This window comes from Hyla sarda, chromosome 4, assembly GCF_029499605.1.
Source record: "Hyla sarda isolate aHylSar1 chromosome 4, aHylSar1.hap1, whole genome shotgun sequence".
Taxonomy (NCBI): Eukaryota; Metazoa; Chordata; class Amphibia; order Anura; family Hylidae; genus Hyla; species Hyla sarda.
The window spans coordinates 354,915,672-354,940,786 of record NC_079192.1 but is presented as its reverse complement, the minus strand read 5'-3'; the positions used below and the strand labels follow the sequence as shown (position 1 = coordinate 354,940,786).

The 25,115-nt window shown below is 41.0% G+C and overlaps 1 protein-coding gene across 9 annotated transcripts in view; it reads left to right on the top strand.

Moving 5' to 3' along the window:
- SEC24A (SEC24 homolog A, COPII coat complex component) overlaps window positions 1-25,115 on the top strand; it is a 916,567-nt gene that overhangs the window by 387,888 nt on the left and 503,564 nt on the right. For all 9 annotated transcript variants that reach the window (XM_056516618.1, XM_056516617.1, XM_056516616.1 and 6 more), the window contains one exon: window positions 15,162-15,264. In XM_056516618.1, coding sequence (XP_056372593.1) covers window positions 15,162-15,264 — 103 coding nt within the window. The remainder of the gene's footprint in view (window positions 1-15,161; window positions 15,265-25,115) is intronic.

Sequence of the window (25,115 nt, the reverse complement as noted above, 5' to 3'; positions counted from 1 at the left end):
AAACTTACTTTCTGAAGGGTACCTCACTCATTGGGTAAATCCTTGGGTGTAGCAAGATGGTGTCCAGTCTTCACAGACTAGTTGTGTGTGGGGGGAAGGCTGCTCTGACCTTTATATATAGAGCAGAGACTGCTGAGAGGAAGATTCTCAAAGTTTCTAGCAGTTTCCAGAACTTTATGGACTATTCTGTGGCTACTGCGCATGTGTGAAGAAAAATTATGGGTGCAATTAATCTGATGAAATCGCACAGTTACACGATCTTATGCGATTTACATTGAACTTCATTATATATTTTTTCAGATACGATTTGAATCCGACTTTCAGTCTGGGGGAAAAATCGTGGTCAAACCCGATTTCAGACCCGAAAAAAAATTGTTTGAAATCGGATGCGGATCAAATCGGATGTGTATAGCAGATCCTATTTTTTTTTTTTTTTTTATGGAAGTCAATAAATCAGACTTTGAATACGATTTTAAGTTCTAATATCGTGTACTCAACCCGATGGAGAAATCGTGATGTGAACGCGGCCTAAGAAGGCTGATAAAGGGGGGGCAAAGAGGGGAAAAGAGCTTTATTCCCAGGAAGCAGAAAAACAATTAATATATGTAAATATTTATAAAAAATTGAAAGGTGATCCCACAGATTTATTTAAGAAATTCATATTTTATTAGAAGAAGCAGTTAAAAACGGTATAATTGATGTTATGACCCTGAAAGCCCTTAACGACCACCCTAGAACACCGATTCTATACCTGCTTCCGAAGGTTCATAAGAATGGAGACAGACCCCCGGGATGTCCTATAGTCTCGGGGGTCGACTCCATCCTGTACCCTTTGGCAGGATATGTCGATAATTGTGTACAAAAAATTGTGAAAAAACTGAAAAATTGCTTGAGAGATACTAATGATTTCTTAGATCACATAGAGAATACAGAGGTCACGGGAAAAACATTATGTACGTTAGACATTAAAAATCTATGCACTAATATTCCAACACAGGAAGGGATAGCGGCTGTTAGGGAAAAATTTATGAAGGATTTTACACTTTGTAACTCTAAAATCGCCTTTACAGTGGATCTGCTGGAGATTGTCCTCCCCCAGTACTACGTTAGCTGCGTGCGAGGCTTTTAAATCTGTTCCCGTACCCTGAGAGCTGACAGGGAAGGGAAACAGAGCCGCGCTCGGCATTCTTGTGACACCGCTAGTGGGCATAGGGACCCCGCTAGCGGTGACGGTAGCGATCGCGCTCGTGGGCACAGGGACAGGCTAACGTGGGCAGGCGGGGCCGTGCACGAGGCCAGTGGAGCTGGCCAATGTGCGCAGCCTCAGCTATCAGCGTGCTCGCTCTCGCCTGTTTGATTGACAGGCGGGAGCGAGCACCGCAGTACCTGAATTTCGACTCATTGCCAGGCTTAAATGAGTCAAAATTCAGTAGTGACGTCACTGCCGAATGCATTCGGCCACTAGGAGGGTGACCCCCTAGTGGCCGAATTTAAAAGTGATTTTAAACTTGTATATTTTAAAGTATATTAGAGATATGTTGTAGTACTTAAGTACTACAACATATCAATTTTTTTACTTCATGACAGTGCCCATTTAAGACAGAAAAAAGATAAAAATAGAAAAGGAAAGGAAGAGAGAAATTTTTCATTTATTTATACACTATTGCCATGCACAATTAATTAAGAGGACTGTAAATAAATACTGGGAATGTTACGTGCAGACCCCAAGTATGGGAAATTCTTTGAAAGACCGCTAAGATTTATTTACAAGAAAAGTAAATCATTAGCCAATTTTTTGGTTCGTGCAGATATGAAAGAAAAAAGAAAAACTAAACAGTCTTTTTTTTATGTGCAAAATAGAAAGGAACATTTCCATGTTTGGATTGTCAAAATTGTACCAGCATTATAAAAACTGATGCAATTTGCATTGAAGGGCACTAAAATTTCTATAAAAGGCTTGTACAATTGTAACTCCAAATATGTAGTATATATGTTAAAATGTCCCTGTGGCCGAGTGTACGTAGGGCAGACTATGAGAAATGCGAAATGCCGGATTATCGAACGTCGGTGTGCAATCCGGAATATGAAAAGTATTGGAGGTCAGATAGAAACAGGAAATAAATTTGGTGAAACAGGAGTAGCAAAACATTTCTATGACTTTGGCCATCAAGTAAGTGAATTACGTTGGCTGGTTATTGAAGAGATAGAAGGGGATTCAGAAGAGAAAATTAAAAGAAGATTATTACAACGAGAAGTGTATTGGATAGAAACCTTAAACTCGCTGATTCTAGATGGACTCAACGAGATTTGCAATTTTTCAGTTTTTCTGTAAGATGTTGTTAATATCTGGCTAAATATTGTTGCGAAAGAATGGTTATATTCTGATTTTAATTATGAAGCATTTAAGTGCTTGTATTTTAATATGAAATCTCTAATTTCAGAATTAAACTCTGGCGAGAGATGAATAGCTATGTAATGGGTGATGGGTGCACAATAGGGTCACTTGAGAAAGGCAGCGTGTCCTCCGAAACGTCTGAAGTGTCCGGCAAACACTCACCTGTCTACCCCTTCGTGAGAGGAAGTAGGATAAGCTCCGCTATGCCCGTGGAAGGGTAAAATTGTACCAGGTGCTGGATCACTACTGTCGGACGTTATTAGTGAGCACTGTCGGTGAAGTAATATTTTGTACATTCAAAAAGTGGAGATTTCGCCTATTTTGTATTAAAGGGAACCAATCATCAGATTTTACCATATATAACGCTTGGCAACGCGTTATATAGGGTAAAATCTTTATTTTCACCATTCCGGGAGATGCTCCTGCCCCCAGGGATGGTGAAGATATGAAGTTATAAACTAGTCACCGCCGCCGCCGTAAGTCGTCACCTGGGCGGGGAGCTCTTCTCACCAACTCCCGTTCTTCGGCCGGGAGCGACGCCCCCTCCGCTTGATTGATGGGCAGCGTCATTGTTCCGTTCACTGAACAGACAGAGCAGAGCGATGACGCTGCCCGTCAATCAAGCGGAGGGGGCGTCGCTCCCGGCCGAAGAACGGGAGATGATAAGAGCTCCCCGCCCAGGTTACTACTTACGGCGGCAGCGGTGACTAGTTTATAACTTCATATCTTCACCATCCCTGGGGGCAGGAGCGTCCCCTTGGGATGGTGAGTACAACAATTTTACCCTATATAACGCTTTGTCAAGCATTATATAGGGTAAAATCTGATGATTGGTTCCCTTAAAGTTGAAACTACTAAAGCATTTTCTTAAAAACACATTCAGTTGTCCAGTGTGAATTGCTTCTTATCTTGAATACATTTTGAGACGGAGTGGAGCCTCCGTTTACTCACACGAGTGACCCCAGTGCCAGAAATAAGGTTTATTGGGTTATCTATATTTGGTACATTATAGATGCCTCTGAGACTGGGGCTGCTGGATCATACATCACAGGCTCAAACTTCTTGTTTACTAATTTTTCTTTTGGTTCAGCTAACTCCACACCCTGCTATGCCTGCTGGGAGTTAGGTGCCTATCCTGGACTTGTCAGGATACGGGCAGCTCAGCAAAATGCTACCAGAGCTGATAAGTTTGCCAAGGTAGGTACCTCCCATAGCTGTGATGTATCTCGCTATACCTGCCTATTATGGGGTTAATTTGTTTTAGAGCTGACAGCTAATGGCTCCTCAGTAGTTATTACAGTACATGATTCAGGGGATATTAACCCCTTAACGGCGCAGGACGTAAATGTATGTCCTGGTGCGGTGGTACTTAACGCACCAGTACGTACATTTACGTCCTATACATTACCCCGAGCTTCAGAGCGATGCTCGGGTCATGGGCGGCAGGTCCTGGCAGCCAGGGACCCGCCGGTAGTGTCTGACAAACGCAATCGCACGGTATTGCCGCGTACGTAAATATCCGAACTATTAAAATCTAATGTTAATGATACCATATAGTGAACGTTAAAAAAAAAAAAAAGTGAAATTGCTGCTTTTTTTTTTTTAATTGTTTTCCAAAGAAATTGATAAATGTATGAAAAGTTTTATATATGCAGATATGGTATCAATAAAAAGTACAGATCATGGCACAAAAAAAATAAGTCCTCATACCGCCGCTTATATGGCTAAATGAAAAAGTTATAGGTCTTCAAAATAGAGGGATTTTAAATGTACTAATTTAAAAAGTTTGTGATTTTTTATTTTAGCGCAACAGTAATAGAAAAGTATGTACCGTATTTATCGGCGTATAACACACCCCCCCATTTTAACAGGGAAATTTAAGTAAAAAAAATGTAATGTGAAATAAATGACTTGGACTAAATGCCACATCATCTCCCCCAACTTCGTTTTCTTCTGCACTTCAGTTTGGTCCCGTCTCCTCCAGTGCCACATCATTCCTTCCCTTTTATCAGTCCCTGTGCCACATTTACCCCTCTCATCGCCACCCCCCATGTCTCATCATCCCCCCATGTCTCATCATCCCCCCATGTCTCATCATTTCCCCCTGTCATAGACCACCACTAGCCATACAGACATTAAGCATTTAGTGCCTCCACCCACCATAATTTCCCCCGTCTCATCATCCCCCACCCTTTCTCATCATGCCCCCCATCATTCCCCCCTCATCATTTCGCCCTGTCTCATCATCCCTCACCGTGTCTCATCATGCCCCCCATCACTCCCCCCTCATCATTTCCACCTGTCTCATCATGTCCCTCATCATCCCCCCACCCTGTCTCATCATCCTCCCACCCTGTCTCATCATGTCCCCCATCTTTCCCGTCTCATCATCCCCCCACCCCGTCTCATCATGTCCCCCATCATCATTTCCCCGTCTCATCCCGCCATCATTCCCCCCTCATCATTTCCCCCGTCTCATCCCTCCATCATTCCCTCCTCATCATTTCCCCCTGTCTCATCCCCCCCATCATTTCCCCCCTCATAATTTCCCCCTGTCTCATCCCCTCAGCATTTCCCCCTGTCTCATCCCCCCATCATTCCCCCCCTCATCATTCCCCCCTCATCATTTTTCCGTCTCATCATCCCCCCATCATGTTCCCCCTACCAGTGGTCTTCAACCTGCGGACCTCCAGATGTTGCAAAACTACAACTCCCAGCATGCCCGGACAGCCAACTGCTGTCTGGGCATGCTGGGAGTTGTAATTTTGCAACATCTGGAGGTCCGCAGGTTGAAGACCACTCTTCCCCTTTCCTTACTTGTCTGTGCTTCGGCTGTCTTGCGGGCTACGGGGTCAGTGAAGCAGATGAGTGACGTCCCCTCTCAGCTTCTCTGTGCGGCATCAGAGATGTCACTTTTCGGCGGCGATTACAGGAAATGAAAAGTGACGTCACTGAGGCCGCACAGAGAAGCCGGCAGAGGACATCACTGCTTCACTGACCGCAGCCCACAAGACCTGCCGCCTGACCTGACCTGCCGAAGTGCAGCCAAGTAAGGAAAATAACAAAACTATGAAAAGCAGGTAAAAGGGGGAATGATGAGGGAGGGGGGGAGGTAGGGAAAATGAAAAGTAAAACTCACTTGTTTTCTCCCGCACTATCCAAAAGTACTGGTGGATAGTGCGGGAGACGCTGATTAAAAGACAGCGCAGATCCGGGCAAAGTAGGGCTCATTTTAATCAGCATCTCCCGCACTATCCACCAGTACCTGTGGATAGTGCAGGAGAAAACAAGTGCGGGGAGGAGACGCCGCTGGTCACTGATTTAAAGTGGCCGCGGCCGTGCTGCTAATACTTAACAAGCAGCCGATGCTGCGGCTGCTTTAAATCAGTGACCAGAAGACTTATCGGCATATAACACGCAGGCAGGCTTTTTGCCTTAAATTTAAGTTTTAAAAGTAACTATGGGTATCATTTTAATCGTATTAACCCAAATAATAAAGAACATTTTTCATTTTTAATGTAAATTGTATGGCGTGAAAACGAAACCTTCAAAAATTATCAAAATTGCGGTTTGTTTTTTTGTTGTGCCATACATTTTATGGTAAAGTGGCTCATGGCATTACAATGGACAACTGGAAGCGCAAAAAACAAGCCTTCATACTAGTCTGTGGATGGAAATATAAAAGTTATGATTTTTTTTAAGTCATGGAGGAAAAAAAAGAAAACCTAAAAATAAAATTATCTGAGTCCTTAAGGCCAGAATGGGCTGAGTCCTTAAGGGGTTAAAGATGGAGTCCCATTTGGGGGATTCACCACTGCTGTAAGTCCACATCCAGGTGATGGTGTTGCTGTAGAGGCTGGCCTGAAGAGTTACAACTCTCTCCATGCTCCCTGCAGTGAGATCCCTTGGGCAGTGTCTGGCTGTGGTGTCATGAGAGTAGAAGGATTCCGCTCTACTGCCACGCTTCGTCTCTGCTGTGAGGGGGATGCCAGACTTCAGTCGGCTTCTCTATCCCTCTCTGTTCCGCTCCACCACTGGGAAGAAAGCAGTCACTCCTACCAGGCTCTTCTTTTTTTTTCCCCCTCGTCCTCGTCATGTCTGACTGCTCCAAGGTACTGTTGCCAGGAATAAATCTTACACCATTGTACGCCAAAATTGTATGCCAAAAAAAGTGCCTTATTTTCTGGGCTGTGCCGTGGTATGTGCCTGTGACTAGCAATGTTCACTTTCTCAAGTTACCACCGCCATGCTCAACTAGCTACGCCCCTTTTTTATTGTATCATTACTTAAATTTTACTTTCATGTCTATCTTTATTTATTTTTTATTTCCATAGTTTATGCCACAGTTTTGTCACTTTATAGTTTACATATTTGTGTTATTTTTATTTAGATGCGGCCCTATTGTATATCCGTTCATTATATCTTAGTATTATCTTATTTTTAGAATTGTTGCATTGCCTGTATGTTCGCACACAGTGTTTGTTTGGCTACATTTGTCCAAATTTGATTCGTCACAAACTTCTCGGCTCGGCAGTTGATGACTTTTCCTGCATAAATTAGTTCAGCTTTCAGGTGCTCCGGTGGGCTGGAAAAGGTGGATACAGTCCTAGGAGACTCTTTCCTAGGAATGTATCCACCTTTTCCAGCCCACCGGAGCACCTAAAGGCTGAACTAATTTACGCAGGAAAAGTCATCAACTGCCAAGCCGAGAAGTTCGTGACGAATCGAATTTACTGTAAGTTCGCTCATCTCTAGTTGGCACCCCTGAATTTTTTTAAGAAAATGAAATATTTCTTACACATGTTTATTACCTTCGTGTGTATTGGAACTAAACCAAAAAAGGGAGGAAAAAAAGCAAATTGGACATTATATCACACCAAACTCCAAAAATGGTGTGCACACAATTATTGGCACCCTTAACTTAATATTTGGTTGCACACCCTTTGAAAAAAATAACTGAAATCAGTCGCTTCCTATAACCATCAATATAAAAGGAACAAGAGCGCCTCTATGTGTAGGAACATCAAATGAGGGAGAGAAAGCAAAGGTGAGTATTACGCTCACCTTGTGTGGTTGTGCAATGACCGAGGCACAACGCTCAAAAGGCTTGATAGGGATCACACTATTCCAGTGCTGGATGGCTGCTACAGGTTTCCCATGCCGGACTGGCATGTAATGGATACTGGATCAGGCACACTGGGGATGTATGGAAATGATCCTGTGCTGCAGATTCTCCCAAATGGATAAGGTAGGAGCCAATACTAAATAGTTTCCAAACTTTATTGAAACATGCTTAGCATGTTTCAATAAAGTTTAGATACTATTTAGTATTGGCTCCTACCTTGTCCATTTGAGAGGATCATTTCCATACAACCCCAGTGTGCCTGATCCAGTATAACCATCAATAAGCTTCTTACACCTCTCAGCCGGAATGTTGGACCACTCTTCCTTTGCAAACTGCTCCAGGTATCTCTTATTGGAAGCAAATGAAGGAAGTCCTGGCACAATGTGAGTAGCTTTCACTGTTTTATTGAAGCTTTCGGCTAAGCATATCTGCACACATTGCAGTTTCACATGAGCCTTTCTCAACAGCTGTTGAGAAAGGCTCAGGTGAAGCCGCAACACGTGCAGATACGCTAAGCTGAAAGCTTCAATAAAACATTGAAAGCTTCTCACCGTGTGCCGGGACTTCCTTAATTTGCTTTACTAGTTTCCACGTGCATCGGGTCCCCAGCTGCAGTGCTGACTGTCTTCTACTTATTCTCTTATCGGAAGGGCATCTTTTCCTAACAGCAATTTTAATATCTCTCCGCAGGTGTTTAATGGGATTTAGATCTGGACTCATTGCTGGCCACTTCAGAACTCTCCAGCACTTTTTTGCCATCCATTTCTGGGTGCTTTTTGACATATGTTTGGGGTCATTGTCCTGCTGGAAGACCCTAGATCTTGGACACAAACCCAGGAGGACTCATTCCGTTTTCGGTAAACAGTAGAATAATGTGCTTTACCAAAAAGCTCTATCTTGGTCTCATCTGTCCTCAAGACATTTTCCCAGAAGGCTTTTGGCTTACTCAAGTTTATTTTCACAAAATGTAGTCTTGCTTTTTTTTATGTCTCTGTGTCAGCAGTGGGGTCCTCCTGGGTCTCCTGCCATAGCGTTTCATTTAATTTAAATGTTGACAGAGAGTTCGCGCTGACACTGATGCTCCCTGCTTGCAGGACAGCTTAAATATATTTGGAACTTGTTTGGGGCTGCTTATCCACCATCCGGACTATCCTGTGTTTCATCAATTGTTCTCTTCCGTCCATGCCCAGGGAGATTAGCTAAAGTGCTATGGGTTGCAAACTTCTTGATAATTTTGCACACCGTGGACAAAGGCAAATCTAGATCTCTGGAGATGGACTTGTAACCTTGAGATTGTTCATATTTTTCCACAATTTTGGTTCGCAAGTCCTCAGACAGTTCTCTTCTCTTTATGTTGTCCATGCTTAGTGTGGCACACACAGACACACACGAGAACTTCTCTCCTTTTTATCTGCTTTCAGGTGTGATTTTTATGTTGCCCACACCTGTTACTTGCCCCAGGTGAGTTTAAAAGAGCATCACATGCTTGAAACAATCTTATTTTTCCACAATTTTGAAAGGGTGCCAATAATTTTGTCCAGCCATTTTTGGAGTTTTGTGTGACATTATGTCCAATTTGCTTTTTTTCCTCCCTTTTTTTAGTTCTAATACACACAAAGGGAATAAACGTGTATAGCAAAACATGAATACTGCAATCCTTTTCTGTAAGAAATACTTAATTTTTCATTTCATTTTCATTTCAGGGTTGCCAACATTTACGGCCATGACTGTAAGTTAATGACTGCTATGACTGCCAATATTAAGGCTTACAGACACAGACATTTAGAGACTGTTTAATGTTACGGATGGCGGAGTATTAGATACAGGACTGAGCAACATCTAGTTACATTTAGTAACATTTACTCCTTCTAGCAGCATATGTGATATTTTGTTATTAATGTCACCTTTGAAGAATTGATAAACCCATTACATGCTACTATATTTTTACCTACAGGAATAACTCCACATTTGTATTTGCATCTGTTTTAGGATCCTATCACAAGGGCCCTGTACTAGGATTAATGTTTTGTTATATGATATTTTAATAAAATAATTGTAAGGATTTGAAGCATGGTCACCTGATTTAATATTTATTATAATATCTAATATTGCCATCATCAAGCACCATTTTTGGTGAAGTCCTTGAGGTTTGGATTTCTATTGTATTTTTTGTTGTATCTCTGTAGTCCCTTTGAGTTTACGTGAACATCCTAACTAACCTCAGTCCTTTGTAGTTGTGAGCTGCACACATTTGGTTTCTTGTCTTTTTAATGTAGAATTCAATATTGTTTTAAAATTAATATTTATGTAACGTTGCATCTCTTCCTCTGACTTCTATTGGATCTGGACTTAAGTTAATATAAGTTTTGATACTTTGTACTTTGATAAATTGTTAGAATTTGTACTTATATTTTTTTATAATTTTTTTTATAATTTTTTTTATAGCGTTTCATTACGCTGGATAAAGCAAAGGGAAAGGGCAGCATCTCTTCTGAATCTCCTGTCTGGATTCTTTAATTGTTTTGTTTATTAATAAAATAATTGTTTCAGTAGGTGCAGCGTCACTATCTCAGTGAGGCGATGTCTTACTTCACATTAAATTGTCTCCCTGTATTTTTATTTTCATCTTATTTTTAATTTTTTCTTTAATTCCATTTTTTTTATTTTATTCTGGAATATTGTGAATTTTTTTTTCATATGCTTTGGGACTCACCAGCAAATTCTTTATTACAAAGTAGTGGTAGTTGAGGCATATGCGCTGCTGAAAAGTGGATGCACTCCCATCTTGTCTATTGGTGGTAGACCTGGTCACTTGGGAGGTTTTGTATTTTCTATGAGACTCTGGTCTCCCGTTGACAGGGTAGAATTCCTGCCTAATTATAGGGGGTTATTCGCACTTGTCCTACAAACCAGGGAGTTTTGCCCTTTCAATCTTTCTATCGTATAATAAATTTGAATAACCTGTTATATACAGGTATTCTCTGGAGATACTCCTAAATTGTTTGGCATATAAATATAAATATATATATATATATATATATATATATATCATATGTACGGAGAGGAAAAAAGAATATCTGCACTCACCACCGGGTTCAGCATCAGAAGTTCCTATGTGAGGATGGCCACGGGATCAGAGGGACGACATCGCTTTGTGCGCTCAGAGGCGATAACCGGCTATTTTGCGCACTTGCGCTTCATCCGGCCTCGGTGCGCGAAATAGCCGGTTATCTCCTCTGAGCGCACAAAGCGATGTTGTCTCTCTGATCCCGTGGCCATCCTCACATTGGAACTTCTGATGCCGAACCCGGTGGTGAGTGCGGATATGCTTTTTTCCTCTCCGTACATATGATATTGCTAGCTTTCCTTTTCGTCTATCCTAGCACCGCCACCCGGCTAGTTTCCTAACATTAATCTCAGCTGTGTCTCTCACCTCGCTACATTCCGATTGTCCTGACTCATATCTCGTTCTTGTTTGATGCCGTCTTAGCTCCCTCTACCTACACGTGTATGTATATATATATATATATATATATATATATATATATATATACATTTTCTTTTTTTTTTTTATCTCTGTTTTGGTTATATTTATTTCTGCTCTTTTTAGTTCATTTTTTTATTTTCGTTTTATTATTATTCATTATTTTCATAGTTTTATATGCTTTCTTATTTTTCCTTATTTATATGGTTTTGGTGTGTTGTTGTTATTCTTTGCAGCAAATGTCATTTCTTATAGTATGATCGACCAGACACTAGTTTCGCTGCACCTACCTTAATCAATATCCTTGTTTCCTCTCTTCGGTTGCTGGAGCTCCGATTTAGCGTCTCTGTTAATTGGAGAAAATATGAGGTGGTTATACAGGTAGCCAGGTGGGTCATGTGATAGCTGTTGGGTATTGTGACAAATCACATGACTGCCAGCCTCAGTTGTACTGACTCTAGCGCAGGCACAGTAGTTTTGGCCACAAATGGCCGGTGCCATCACAGAAGATGCAGCTGGTGTGTCCTTTCCCTTTACAAAGATATTAGGATTAGTTTGCATTATTATATACAGCTGTTGATTTGACCAATGTTCTAATAGCTGATTTATGGGGTTGATATTCAAGCCCTATTATTTATTATATGTATTTATATACACACACACACCCACATACAGTGGGGATCAAAAGTTTGGGCACCGCAAAAGTTTGGGCACCCCGCAGAGTTAATATCTTGTAGTGCTGCCCCCTTTGGCAAGTATCACAGCTTGTAAACGCTTTTTGTAGCCAGCCAAGAGTCTTTCAATTCTTGTTTGAGGTATCTTTGCCCATTCTTAATTTACAAAAGTCTTCCAGTTCTTTGAGATTTCTGGGCTGTCTGTCACACACTGCTCTTTTAACCCCTTAAGGACTCATGACGTACTGCTACTTCATGAGTCCGCTCCCAATCTATAACGCGGGGCCACGCTATTAACCCTTCAGACGCGGCGATCAAAGTTGATCGGCACGTCTGAAAACGAAAGTAAACCGTTCCAGGCAGCTCAGTCGGGCTGATCGGGACATCGCGATAAAAGCTGGGACGCAGGCGGATGTCTCCTTACCTCTCTCTGCGGCGTCCGATCGTCGATTGATTGCTCCAAGCCTGAGCTACAGGCTTGAGCAATCGACCGCCTGTCTGACTGATCCCTGCAAAGCTATGGCTTTGCAGGGATCAGCATAGGAGATCAGTGTGTGCAGTGTTATAGGTCCCTATGGGAGCTATAACACTGCAAAAAAAAAGTTAACAAAGGTCATTTAACCGCTTCCCTATTAAAAGTTTGAATCACCCACCTTTTCCCATAAAAAAAAACTGTGTAAATAAAAATAAACATGTGGTATCGCCGCGTACGAAAATGTCCGAACTATAAAAATATATCGTTAATTAAATCGCACGGTCAATGGCGTGTGCGCAAAAAAATTCCTAAGTCCAAAACAGTGTATTTTTGGTCACTTTTTATATCATGAAAAAATGAATAAAAAGCGATCAAAAAGTCCGATCAAAACAAAAATGGTACCGATAACAATTTCAGAACACGGTGCAAAAAATGAGTTCTCATACCGGCCCGTACGCGGAAAAAAAAAGGTTATAGGGGTTAGAAGATGAGAATTTTTAACATATAAATTTTCCTGCATGTAGTTATGATTTTGTTTCCGAAGTACGACAATATCCAACCTATATAAGTAGGGTATCATTTTAACCGTATGGACCTACAGAATAAAGATAAGGTGTTATTTTTACTGAAAAAATGCACTGCGTAGAAACGGAAGCCCCCAAAAGTTACAAAATGAAATTTTTTCTTCAATTTTGTCGCACAATGATTTTTTTTTCCGTTTCGCCGTGTATTTTTTGGTAAAATGACTAATGTCACTGCAAAATAGAATTGGTGGCGCAAAAAATAAGACAATATGGATTTTTAGGTGCTAAATTTAAAGCGTTATGATTTTTGGAAGGTGATGAGGAAAAAATTTAAATGCAATAACGGAAAAACTTTATTGTTAAACGTTAAGGGGTTAAGGTCTATCCATAGATTTTCAATTATGTTGAGGTCAGGAGATTGTGAGATTGTCAGTGTACGCCTCTTGATGTAATCCCCCGTGGATTTCGAGGTGTGTTTAGGATCATTATCCATTTGTAGAAGCCATCCTTTCTTTAACTTCAGCTTTTTCACAGATGGCATCAAGTTAGCATCCAAAATTTGCTGAAAGTTTATTGAATCCATTTTTCCTTCTACTCGTGAGATGTTCCCTGTGCCACTGGCTGCAATACAACCCCAAAGCATGATTGATCCACCCCCATGCTTAACAGTTGGACAGAGGTTCTTTTCATTAAATCCTGTTCCCCTTCTTCTCCAAACGTACCTTTGCTCATTCCGGCCAAAATGTTCAATTTTAACCTCATCGGTCCACAGAACATGTTTCCAAAATGTATCAGGCTTGTCTATATGTTCATTTGCATAGTTCAAACGCTGATTTTTGTGGTGAGGACATATAAGAGTTTCCATGAAGACCATATTTGTACAAGTATCTCTTTATGGTGAAATAGTGTACCACAACTCTAGTGTCTACCAGATCTTTCTGGAGGGATTGTGCAGTCAAACGTGGGTTTTGAATTGTTTTTCTCACAATCCTGCAAGCTGTTCTGTCTGATATTTTTCTTGGTCTTCCAGATCTTGTTTTAGCTTCCACTGTTCCTGATGACTGCCATTTCTTAATTACATTCCGAATAGAGGATACTGACATCTGAAAACGTTTTGCTATCTTCTTTTAGCCTTCTCCAGCTTTGTGAGCATCAACTATTTTCAGTTTCAGATTTCTAGACAACTGCTTAGAAGAACCCATGGTGCTGATTGCTGGGGCAAGGTCAGATGAGTCTGGACATTTAAAACCTTTGAGACTGACATCACCTGGTCTTCCCAGATGATGATGGAGAACAATCAATGACACTTGCAGGCCTCAGCTTTGCAAAAGGGCAGTGCATGCTATAAATTCTGCAGGGTGCCCAAACTTTTGCAAACACCATATTTTTTGTTCTCTGTTATTCTGAGAGTGTAAATGATGTAAATAAAATCTAACTTTTGTTGACTTATTATAAGAATGTCTAATCTGTAATTTGATGCCTTTTGGAGATTTTTCCATCTTTCCTTGGCTTCTTTATGCTCATTAAAACTAATTTCTACCTGGGGTGCCCAAACTTTTGAGCCCCACTGTATGTGTGTGTGTGTGTGTATGTATATATATATATATATATATATATATATATATATATATTTTTTTTTTTTATATTTATAGAGGTACATGCCTCTTAATAAATCCATTCATGTGTGAGACTGCCCTGTATGTCTGCTAATATAGACAAGGAGAGCGCTCCTCGTGAGATAATGTATTATAAAGAGGAGATGGAAAAAAGCAAAAATGCTCACCGAGTATAGTTGTACTGCAACCAAGTACAACTATGGTAAAAGCGTGGAATAACCCTCAACGGGCGAAGATCAGCAGCCGCTCCTGGCAACACAGGTGAAGCACTCAGACGGATCCCTCCTAGGAACAGCACAGGATAAAAGCGGCGCACAAGACTTCAAAGGTAAAATGGTTTATTTACCCAGCATGCAACGCGTTTTGCTGGATAACCAGCTTTATCAGGCAACGGATGAAGCTGATGCCTGATGAAGCTGGTTGTCCAGCGAAACGCGTTGCATGCTGGGTAAATAAACCATTTTACCTTTGAAGTCTTGTGCGCCGCTTTTATCATGTGCTGTTCCTTGGAGGGATCCATCTGAGTGCTTCTGTATGTCTGCTAGCATGCCTTTCTGCACTAAGCCCCACCTATTTGGCATGCACAACATAGGGTAACAAAAGTTGCAGCATTTTTTAACAAATATTATGTTTTTGCTGAAATGTAACTTCTTGCCACTCTGGGCTTAGCACTTTTTTTTTTTTTTTATAAACTTTCTTTTATATGTTGAAGTATTTTCCAGACAAAATTACATAAGCGTATTACTATAAATAAAACTTAAATAGTAATAAGCGTATGTCATTTTGTCTGGAAAATACTTGGTGATAAATGCCATAGTCTTAATAACTAACTGTCTGATCTTTACCATGTTTATTTTACTTCTTATAGCCTGGTCCGCTGCACTTTAACCAACATCCCTCAAACACAGGCTCTGCTGAATAAAGCCAAACTTCCCCTTGGTCTCCTGCTACATCCATTCAAAGATCTTTCGGTAAGAGAATATTAAATATGTAAGGGAGTTAAGCTTTATCTTTATGCCAAGGGCAAAGTGTGGAATTAAACAGAATCAGTCAGCTGTTAGGGCAAGGGGACACATGATAACTTTCATATAGGTCTGTGCTATCATAAAATAGAAAAATGGTGCTAGGTGAGAGGCATTCCCAAGACTCTGAAGGGCTGTGGGCTGGAACACCCCCCTTGCTACCTTCTCTTCCCTGTCAATACTTTATTCCTATATTTTTTTAATTTATTTATTTTATTAATTTTTAACAAAAGGAATACAAACAGGTAGTCAAGTTGGGGATGCAGTCCCCCTTTGCAGAAAATACACGCAAAAAGACATTGCAAAAAATTTACACATTAAGGCATCACTGTGGTAAGGTAAAACTAGTGGACTGCATAACAAATCTATACATCATCTACTGGGGGCAGGACCGGATTAAAAGGATCATGGGCATGGTGCTGAAGATTTTGATGGGCCTTTTAATCAAAATATATAAAATGAAAAAGCAACACACAGCAATTTTGTTTAACACAAATAAAGCGCATCTGTCACATGTTTTATGCACATTAAATTACCAGGATAGCTTCTTTTATCTGATGATACTAGGAAGATGTTAAACACTGCTGGACTGCGTTTTTTTTCTGCTGTAACACACACAGGCTCTGCGTCCTATGATCCTTCTGCAGTGTAATGAAGTGACTGGCTGCAAGATGGCTGCTGATTATATAGGGCTGTGACATCACAGGGGTGACTGGCTGCTGATAGGCTGCATCCTGCATGTGATTCAGGGTCATCCCTCCTACTTCCCTTACCGCCTTGCCTTCCCAGCGTTCCTTGCCCCATGTACTGACATGTGGATCCGCCATTTTAGATGCCCTGGAGCCTGCACCGCAGTAAATGGAGTTTAATGAAGCGATTTGCGCGATAGAATTGCGGCGATATTTGCATTCGTTGCGAATCATATATTTTCTGAAATTCGTAATGAATTTGGGTTTGTCAGCTCCGATTCGCTCATCTCTAGACATACCTCTTATTTTTCTACCTACAGACTCATATAAGGGCTTGTTTTTTTGCGTCACCAATTATACTTTGCAATGACATCACTTATTTTACCACGAAATCTACAGTGAAACACACAAACAAATATTTGTGGGAAAAACTTGGGAAAAAATGCAATTTTTGGGGTCTTTCTACACAGTGCACTTTTTGCAAACATTGGGGGAGATTTATCAAAACCTGTGTAGAGTAGTGGTGCAGTTGCCCATAGCAACCAATCAGATCGCTTCTTTCATTTTTCAGAGGCCTTTTAAAAAATGAAAGAATCAATCTGATTGGTTGCTATGGGCAGCTGCACAACTACTCTACACAGGTTTTTTATAAGTCTCTCCCATTAGCTTTATTCTGTAGGTCCATACGATTACCACACCCAAATTGGGCCATTGACCTTGCAGATTACCCAACATTATAAGCGGCGATACCACTTTTTTTTTTTTTTTTTTTATATTAGATAAGGGAGGTGATTCAACTTTTATTAGGGAAAGGGTTAATTAAACGTTATTATTTTTTTTTTCACAGGAAGGGGTCAAGAACACATGTCTATAACTTCTAGGTCAATGTGTCTATAATAGCTGTGCTATTATAAGCAGATATGCCATTCAGGAGCATAAAAAAGCTAGGTGAGAACTTATCTCCTAGCTTTTCCGTGCTCCTGAATGCAATTGCTGCTTATAGCATATAAGGATAACTTATTATGAAATATAGGCAAATCTGTCTATATTAGCTTAACTAATATAAGCAGAAATGGCACTAAGGAGCACAGAAAAGCTGGGTGACAATTTCTCGCCTAGATTTTTCATGCTTTTGAATGGCATATCTGCTTATAATAGCTCAGTTATTATATATAGATTTACCTATAACCTTTAGTCAAATCTGTCTATAATAGATGAGCTATTATAAGCAGATATGCCATTCAGGAGAATTAAAAAGCTAGGTTATAAATTGTCACCTAGCTTTTCTGGGCTCCTGAATGGCATATATGCTTACCATAGAATAGACAAATATGACTATAGGTTATGGGTAAATCTATCTTTAATAGCTGAGCTATGATAAGCAGACATGCCATTCAGGTACACAGAAAAGCTAGGTGACAATTTCTCACTTAGTTTTCCATGCTCCTGAATGGCATGTCTGCCTATAATAACTGAGCTTTTATAAGCAGGCATGCCATTCAGGAGCATGGAAAAGCTAGGTGAGAAATTGTCACCTAGCTTTTCTATGTACCTGAATGGCAAGTCAGTTCATTACTGGTGGTGGTACCTTTTTGGGGGACTTCAGAGGCAGAGAACAATGACCGCCGGCAGGACCTCAGCCACTGTCGCACAGTAACATTTTTTGACAGGCGTGGGCCAGGCAGGAAAGCAGCACATACCATCCTCTTTCTGACAAGGGGGAGGAGCGTCCTACAATACCGTGACGTGAGCTGGTCAGGAGGTTACCCAGCCCATGTGACCACCGAGGCAGGAGGGGACTGACAACACTCAGGGCCCTCGGACCAAATAAAGCAAGGGCACCCTGTGAGGCTTCCCCCCCCATGGCCACACCTCTGCCACGCCCCTATCCAACCCAAATGCCTCCTAATGCCCCAACCTGCACACAAAATTAAATAAAAGAAAATATATAACAAGTTAACATAGGTAAGATAATTTTTCATGACCAAGAATACCCGTATACAAGGAGGAAATATATACATCACACAATAACTTGATAATACCGCCATCCTGTACTGAATAAAACCACCATGAACAGACCAGTATTCCCCCACACAGTACCCATATAGCGAAAGTTACCAGCTGTACACAGAATCTGTATACCATATAAGTGATTATATACAAGACCAGGGCTGTCATCAGAAATGTTGGGGCCCCTTACACAACTCAAGGCCCCCCCTCTGCCTACTAACTTCCACATTATCTATAAAAAAATATTTGAAAACACAGGACAAGAAAATTAAGAGCCCTTTAGTTTAATGAGGAAGGAAAGAGGAATATACCTGGACCCCAGTGACAGTATATACCTGGACCCCATAGACTGTATATACCCAGACCCCAGTGACCGTATATACCCGGACCCCAGTGACAGTATATGCCCTTGCCCATCAGGACTATCCACTATATGGGGCAGAGGAGCAGCCGGTGCCCTGGGGAGAGTACACTGTATCACTGGGTACACTGGTATATAGGGTACACTGGTATATAGAGTACACTGGTATATTGGGTACACTGTATCACTGGTATATTGGGTACACTGGTATATTTTGTACACTGTATCACTGGGTACACTGGTATATTGGGTACACTGTATCACTGGGTACACTGGTATATTGGGTATACTGGTATATTGGGTACACTGTATCACTGGTATATTGGGTATACTGGGTACACTGTATCACTGGGTACACTGGTATATTGGGTACACTGGTATACAGAGTACACTGGTATATTGGGTACACTGGATCACTGGGTACACTGGTATATTGGGTACACTGGTATATAGAGTACACTGGTATATTGGGTACACTGCATCACTGGGTACACTGGTATATTGGGTACACTGGTATATAAAGTACACTGGTATATTGGGTACACTGGATCACTGGGTACACTGTACTCTATATACCAGTGTACCCAATATACCAGTGTACCCAGTGATCCAGTGTACCCAATATACCAGTGTACTCTATATACCAGTGTACCCAATATACCAGTGTACCCAGTGATGCAGTGTACCCAATATACCAGTGTACTCTATATATACCAGTGTACCCAATATACCACTGGTATATTGGGTACAGTGGATCACTGGGTACATTGGTATATTGGGTGCACTGGTATATATAGAGTATACTGGGTACACTGGATCACTGGGTACACTGGTATATTGGGTACACTGGTATATAGAGTGCACTGGTATATTGAGTACAGTGGATCACTGGGTACATTGGTATATTGGGTGCACTGGCATATTTAGAGTACACTGGCATATTTAGAGTACACTGGTATATTGGGTACACTGGTATATTGGGTACACTGGTATACTGGGTACACTGTGTACACTGGATCACTGGGTACACTGGTACATTGGGTACACTGGAATTTTGGAAACACTGAGATATAATATAGATATTAGATACATAAATAGATCAGTGTTTCCTAACCCGGGTGCCTCCAGCTGTTGCTAAACTATAACTTTCAGCATGCCTGGACAGCCAAACGCATGCTGGGAGTTATAGTTTTGCAACAGCTGGAGGCAGCATGGTCAGGAAACACTGAGATATAAGATAGAAATAAGAGATATGAGAGAGATAGATATGAGATAGAGAGATATGAGATAGATAGATAGAAATGGGATAGATAGATATGAGATGGATAGATATGAGATAGATAGATGGATAGATATGAGATAGATAGATGGATAGATATGAGATAGATAGATGGATAGATATGAGATAGATAGATGGATAGATATGAGATAGATAGATGGATAGATATGAGATAGATAGATATGAGAGATGGATAGATAGATGTGAGATAGAGAGAGAGAGAGAGAGAGAGAGAGAGATATGAGATAGATAGATGGATAGATATGAGGTAGATAGATGGATAGATATGAGGTAGATAGATGGATAGATATGAGGTAGATAGATGGATAGATATGATGAGGTAGATAGATGGATAGATATGATGAGGTAGATAGATGGATAGATATGAGGTAGATAGATAGATAGATATGAAATAGATTGATAGATAGATGGATAGATATGAGATAGATGGATAGATATGAGATAGATGGATAGATATGAGATAGATAAGAGATAGATAGATATGAGATAGATAGATATGAGATAGATAGTTAGATATGAGATAGATAGTTAGATATGAGATAGATAGATAGATATGAGATAGATAGATAGATATGAGATAGATAGATAGATATGAGATAGATAGATAGATATGAGATGGATGGATAGATAGATAGAGATAGATAGATATGAGATGGATAGATATGAGGTACATAGATGGATAGATATGAGGTAGATAGATAGAGATAAATATGAAATAGATTGATAGATGGATAAGAGATAGAGAGATTGATATGAGATAGATAGATAGATATGAGATAGATAGAGATGGATAGATAGATGGATAGATATGAGATAGATATGAGATAGATATGAGATAGATAAGAGATAGATAGATATGAGATAGATAGATAGATAGATATGAGATAGATAGTTAGATATGAGATAGATAGATAGATATGAGATAGTTAGATATGAGATAGATAGATAGATATGAGATAGATAGATAGATTGATATGAGATAGATAGATAGATAGATATGAGATAGATAGATGATAGATAGATAGATAGACAGATGAGATAGGATAGATAGATAGATAGATAGAGATAGATATGAGATAGATAGGGATAGATATGAGATAGATAGATGGATAGATATGAGATAGATAGATGGATAGATATGAGATAGATAGATGGATAGATATGAGATAGATAGATGGATAGATATGAGATAGATAGATGGATAGATATGAGATAGATAGATAGATAGATATGAGATAGATATGAGATGAGATTAGATAAAGTGTTGCAAAACTACAACTCCCAGCATGTCTGGACAGCCAAAGGCATGCTGGGAGTTGTAGTTTTAAAACTGCTGGAGGCCCCCTGGTCAGGAAACATTAAGAAATTGCCCATTTAACTCCCACTGACCCCCCAAACAGCAATTTGCCCCTCAACCTTTTCCTCCCGGCAGCTCCATCCGCCCCTACGTTAATCCGGCCCTGACTGGGGGGGAGGGAGGATAAGGAGGTGTGAAGGTGGGGTGGGGGGGGAGGAAGAAGAAGACAACAAACATCCAGAAAAAAAAAGGGGGGGGGGGGAGAGGGGGTACAAAAGAAAAAAAAAAAAAGAACACAGACGAGGCAAAAAGAGGATAGAGGAAGGCCCATGGAAGGCAACTAAATCAGTGAATCTGTCCCACGGGTCCCATCTCAAGAGAAACTGCGGGATGGTGTTGTTCAGGGAGGCAGTAATAGATTCCAAGGAGCGAATATCCTGACCTCTGGCTATGAGTACGGCCTCAGGAGGGGGGGGGGGGGGTGGTCTGCTTCCAGTGCTTAGCAACTTTATACCTATATTGTAATGGTCAGTGATCAAGAAAAAAATCTTTTTATTTTAGGCTTCACATGGGGGCAGTTTCTCTAGATATTACAATTTGTTACATATTTAAAACCGGAGTATAAAAGCATTTTTTTAAATTACAGAAGCACTTACATGGAAGTACCACGTGTCCCCTTGCCCTAACAGCTATCTACACTACAGCGCAGGGAGCTGAGTCAGGATGCTAAAAACTCAATCAGTTTTTGGACCTGAGGAAAATTTGGGGAAGCGGAGAAATGTGTTGTCCTGTGCATCTGTGGCGTTTTGAGTATTCTTGCATGACCTAAAATAGTAACTCTCAACCAAAAAACCCTGTTTTTTCCTTTGTTTACTTCTACCCAACATTCCGTACCTTTGAGGATATGGTTAGGGGTCAATGGGCAACAGACTGGTACTACTTTTTCTAATCCTAAGCCTACTATATAGTTGTGCCTACCTGATTGCACAACCGCAGTACGACATCATGTGTGGTGGTGGGTTTTCTATTTAACTCCTAAAAACACTGCAAAAGGGAGCACTCTTTTTGTTTCTGTTCCTAGCTAACAATATCAGCCATATGAAACATGAATTTCATCTGACAGATTATCTTAAAACCCTCAAATCAATCACTTTGTATTCCACATTTAAAAATGGTGCTTGTGAATCTTTTTATAGAACACTATGTATATTTTTAACCCATTAAGGACGCAGCCCTTTTTCACCTTAAGGACTGAGCCCTTTTTCGCAATTCTGACCACCGTCGCTTTACGAATTAATAACTCGAAAACGTTTTTACCGATTATTCTGATTCTGAGATTGTTTTTTCGTGACATATTCTACTTTATTTTGGTGGTAAATTTTCGGCGTTACTTGCATTTGAAAAACTTACTTGAAAAATCCCCAAATTTCATGAAAATTTTGCATTTTTCTAACTTTGAAGCTCTCTACTTGTAAGGAAAATGGATATTCCCAATAAATGTTATTTTTATTCACAAGTACAATATGTCCACTTTATGTTGGCATCATAAAATGGACATAATTTAGCTTTTTGAAAAAATTAGAGGGCTTCAAGGTAGAGCAGCAATTTTCAAAAATTTTATGAAAATTGCTAAATCTGAAGGGACAGATGTTACAGAACTACAACTCCCAGCATGCCTGGGCAGTCTAGACATGCTGAGAGTTGTAGTTTGGCAACATCTGGAGGGCTACCGTTTGGACACCACTGTAACAGTGGTCTCCAAACTGTGACCCTCCAGATGTCGCAAAACTACAACTCCCAGCATACCCAGACAGCCTTTGGCTGTCTGGGCATGCTGGGAGTTGCAGTTTGGCCTTCCTAGTGGTTGCCACAGTAAAGATCACTTTACTTTCACTTTCATTTCCCCCCACCGTCGTTTCCCTACCTGCGCCTGTCTCCATCTTCTCCTCCAGGTACCGGCCTCCATCTTCTCCCCACGACATCCAGGGGTGGGCAGAATGAGGGTTGCCATGGCAACCCACTGTCCTGCGCTGCCATTCGTCAGAATCAGTGCTGACCAATGACAGGGGATAGTAGGAGATCGCAGCACTGCGACCTTGCTCCTAGCCCTCAGGATGATCACCAGAGACCCGAACAGCCCGGAATAGCAGAAAATTGCATGTCTGAATTGACATGCGATTTTCTGTGATCGCCGACATGGGGGGCTCTCAGGACCCCCCCTGGGAGATGTGCCGGGATGCCTGCTGAATGATTCCAGCAGGCATCCCGGTCCGGTCCCCAACCGGCTAGCGGCGGGGACCGGAATTCCCACGGGCGTATGCATATGCCCCACTTCCTTAAGGACTCGGGATGCAGGGCGTATGCATACGCCCAGCGTCCTGAAGAGGTTAAAAGGTATAGCATAATGTCGATAGAAAATATGCTCCATATTATAAAGAGAACTAGAAGTGTTTACTGAAACAGGTCAGGAGAGGTGACTGGTATCCTGTAGCCATCTGCACATTTAGGCATTAAAAGGGTTTTCAGGATTAAAATAAATAATAATATATATATATATATATAAATATTCACATATATGTACCGGGCGGGGTGTTGGAGGTGTCCCCTGGGGCCTTTTACCCTAGTTACCTCACTACACCCAACAGACGGATCCTGAGCCTCTGGTAGCTAGTAGCTGGGATACATGTCTGAGGCAGTGCCCCCACCCAGAGGGGCATCTGGGGTAGGGACTTGGAGACCCACTGGTAACCTACTTGATGCTATTAGACTAACACCGCCTAACTGTACCTAACTAGCAAATAAACAATCAGACATAAGAAAAGACAATAAAACAGTATAGCGTGAAAAGCAATGCAATGTGGATTTTCCTTGCACACCTGCGACTCACCCCCTTGTCTTCACCCTGATGACCATTGGCGCACATAGTGTGAGTCCAGTCTGCCGTTACCTCTCATTGCGGCCATTGGTGCACATAGACTGCGAGTCCAGTCTGCAGTTCCCTCTTATTGTGTTCACCAGATGTATGGACCCTCTGTAAGGGTACGTTCACACAGGATATGTGCAGATTTGATGTGTAGGATTTGTAACTGCCGATTAGAAGCTGTGCTCAATCATTTAATTTACATTGAAATCTGCAGCAGAAAATCATGTGCATCAAATCCTGCACATCAAATCTGCGTACGTGTGAACGTACCCTAATGCTACCAGAAGTTCTCTCTCTCTCTCTGAATGGGTGCGATCTCTGTGACGCATGCTCTCGCATCTTTCAGCATCCTCCCTTGGGCTAGTCTTTCTATATTAAAATGTATTTGTATATAATAGCTATATAATAATAATTATTATATTTTTTTATTAACTGGTGCCATAAAATTATACACATTTGTATCTTCAATTCTGCTACCATTGTCTGTGTTGGGAACTCTTCAGAGCAGGAGCAAACCCCACAGAAAACATCCTCTTTTCTAGAGAGTTCCTGACACTATGCTCTTGTTACTCGTTGTAAATCCAATATTGAGAATGTTCCGGTCTCGTCTGATGACAATGGAGGACTGCAGGTTTAAACAATGCCCGTATATGCTAATGTTCTGTGGAGCTCTGCGTTCTGCCCTCAGGATTGCAGTGGAGGACTACAAGTCAAACAGTGACCTTGTACGCTGAGGATGTTTTGCGGAGCTCTTCACTGTAATGGAATAGAATAGCAAATTTCGGTGGGACTGGGGTGCACCGAATGTATAGCTGGAGTCTTCGATGAATAGTATGAATGCCAAGTTTGTGGCCGCAAACACTGGTGATGTTCGTGGCTTCCTCGTCTTTCTGGAGCATGTTTTTCCTTACAGGTATAGTATAGTTTACTGTGAACGATGAGTGATGTAATACACCAAACCTTTCTTACTGTTGGATTTTCATACTATCAATGCGATCACACTTTACAGTACAATATTATTATATTGGAAACACTTGCCAAGATTTATCAAACTGTGTGAGAGAAAAAGTAGAGAGATTTTTCCACAGCAACCAATCACAGCTCAGCTAATGATCTCTGGTAAAGTGAAAGCAGAGCTGTGATTGGTTGCAGTGGGAAAATCTCTCCCTTTTTTCTCTCACAGTTTGATAAACCTGGGCTACTGTATCTATTTCTTGCTA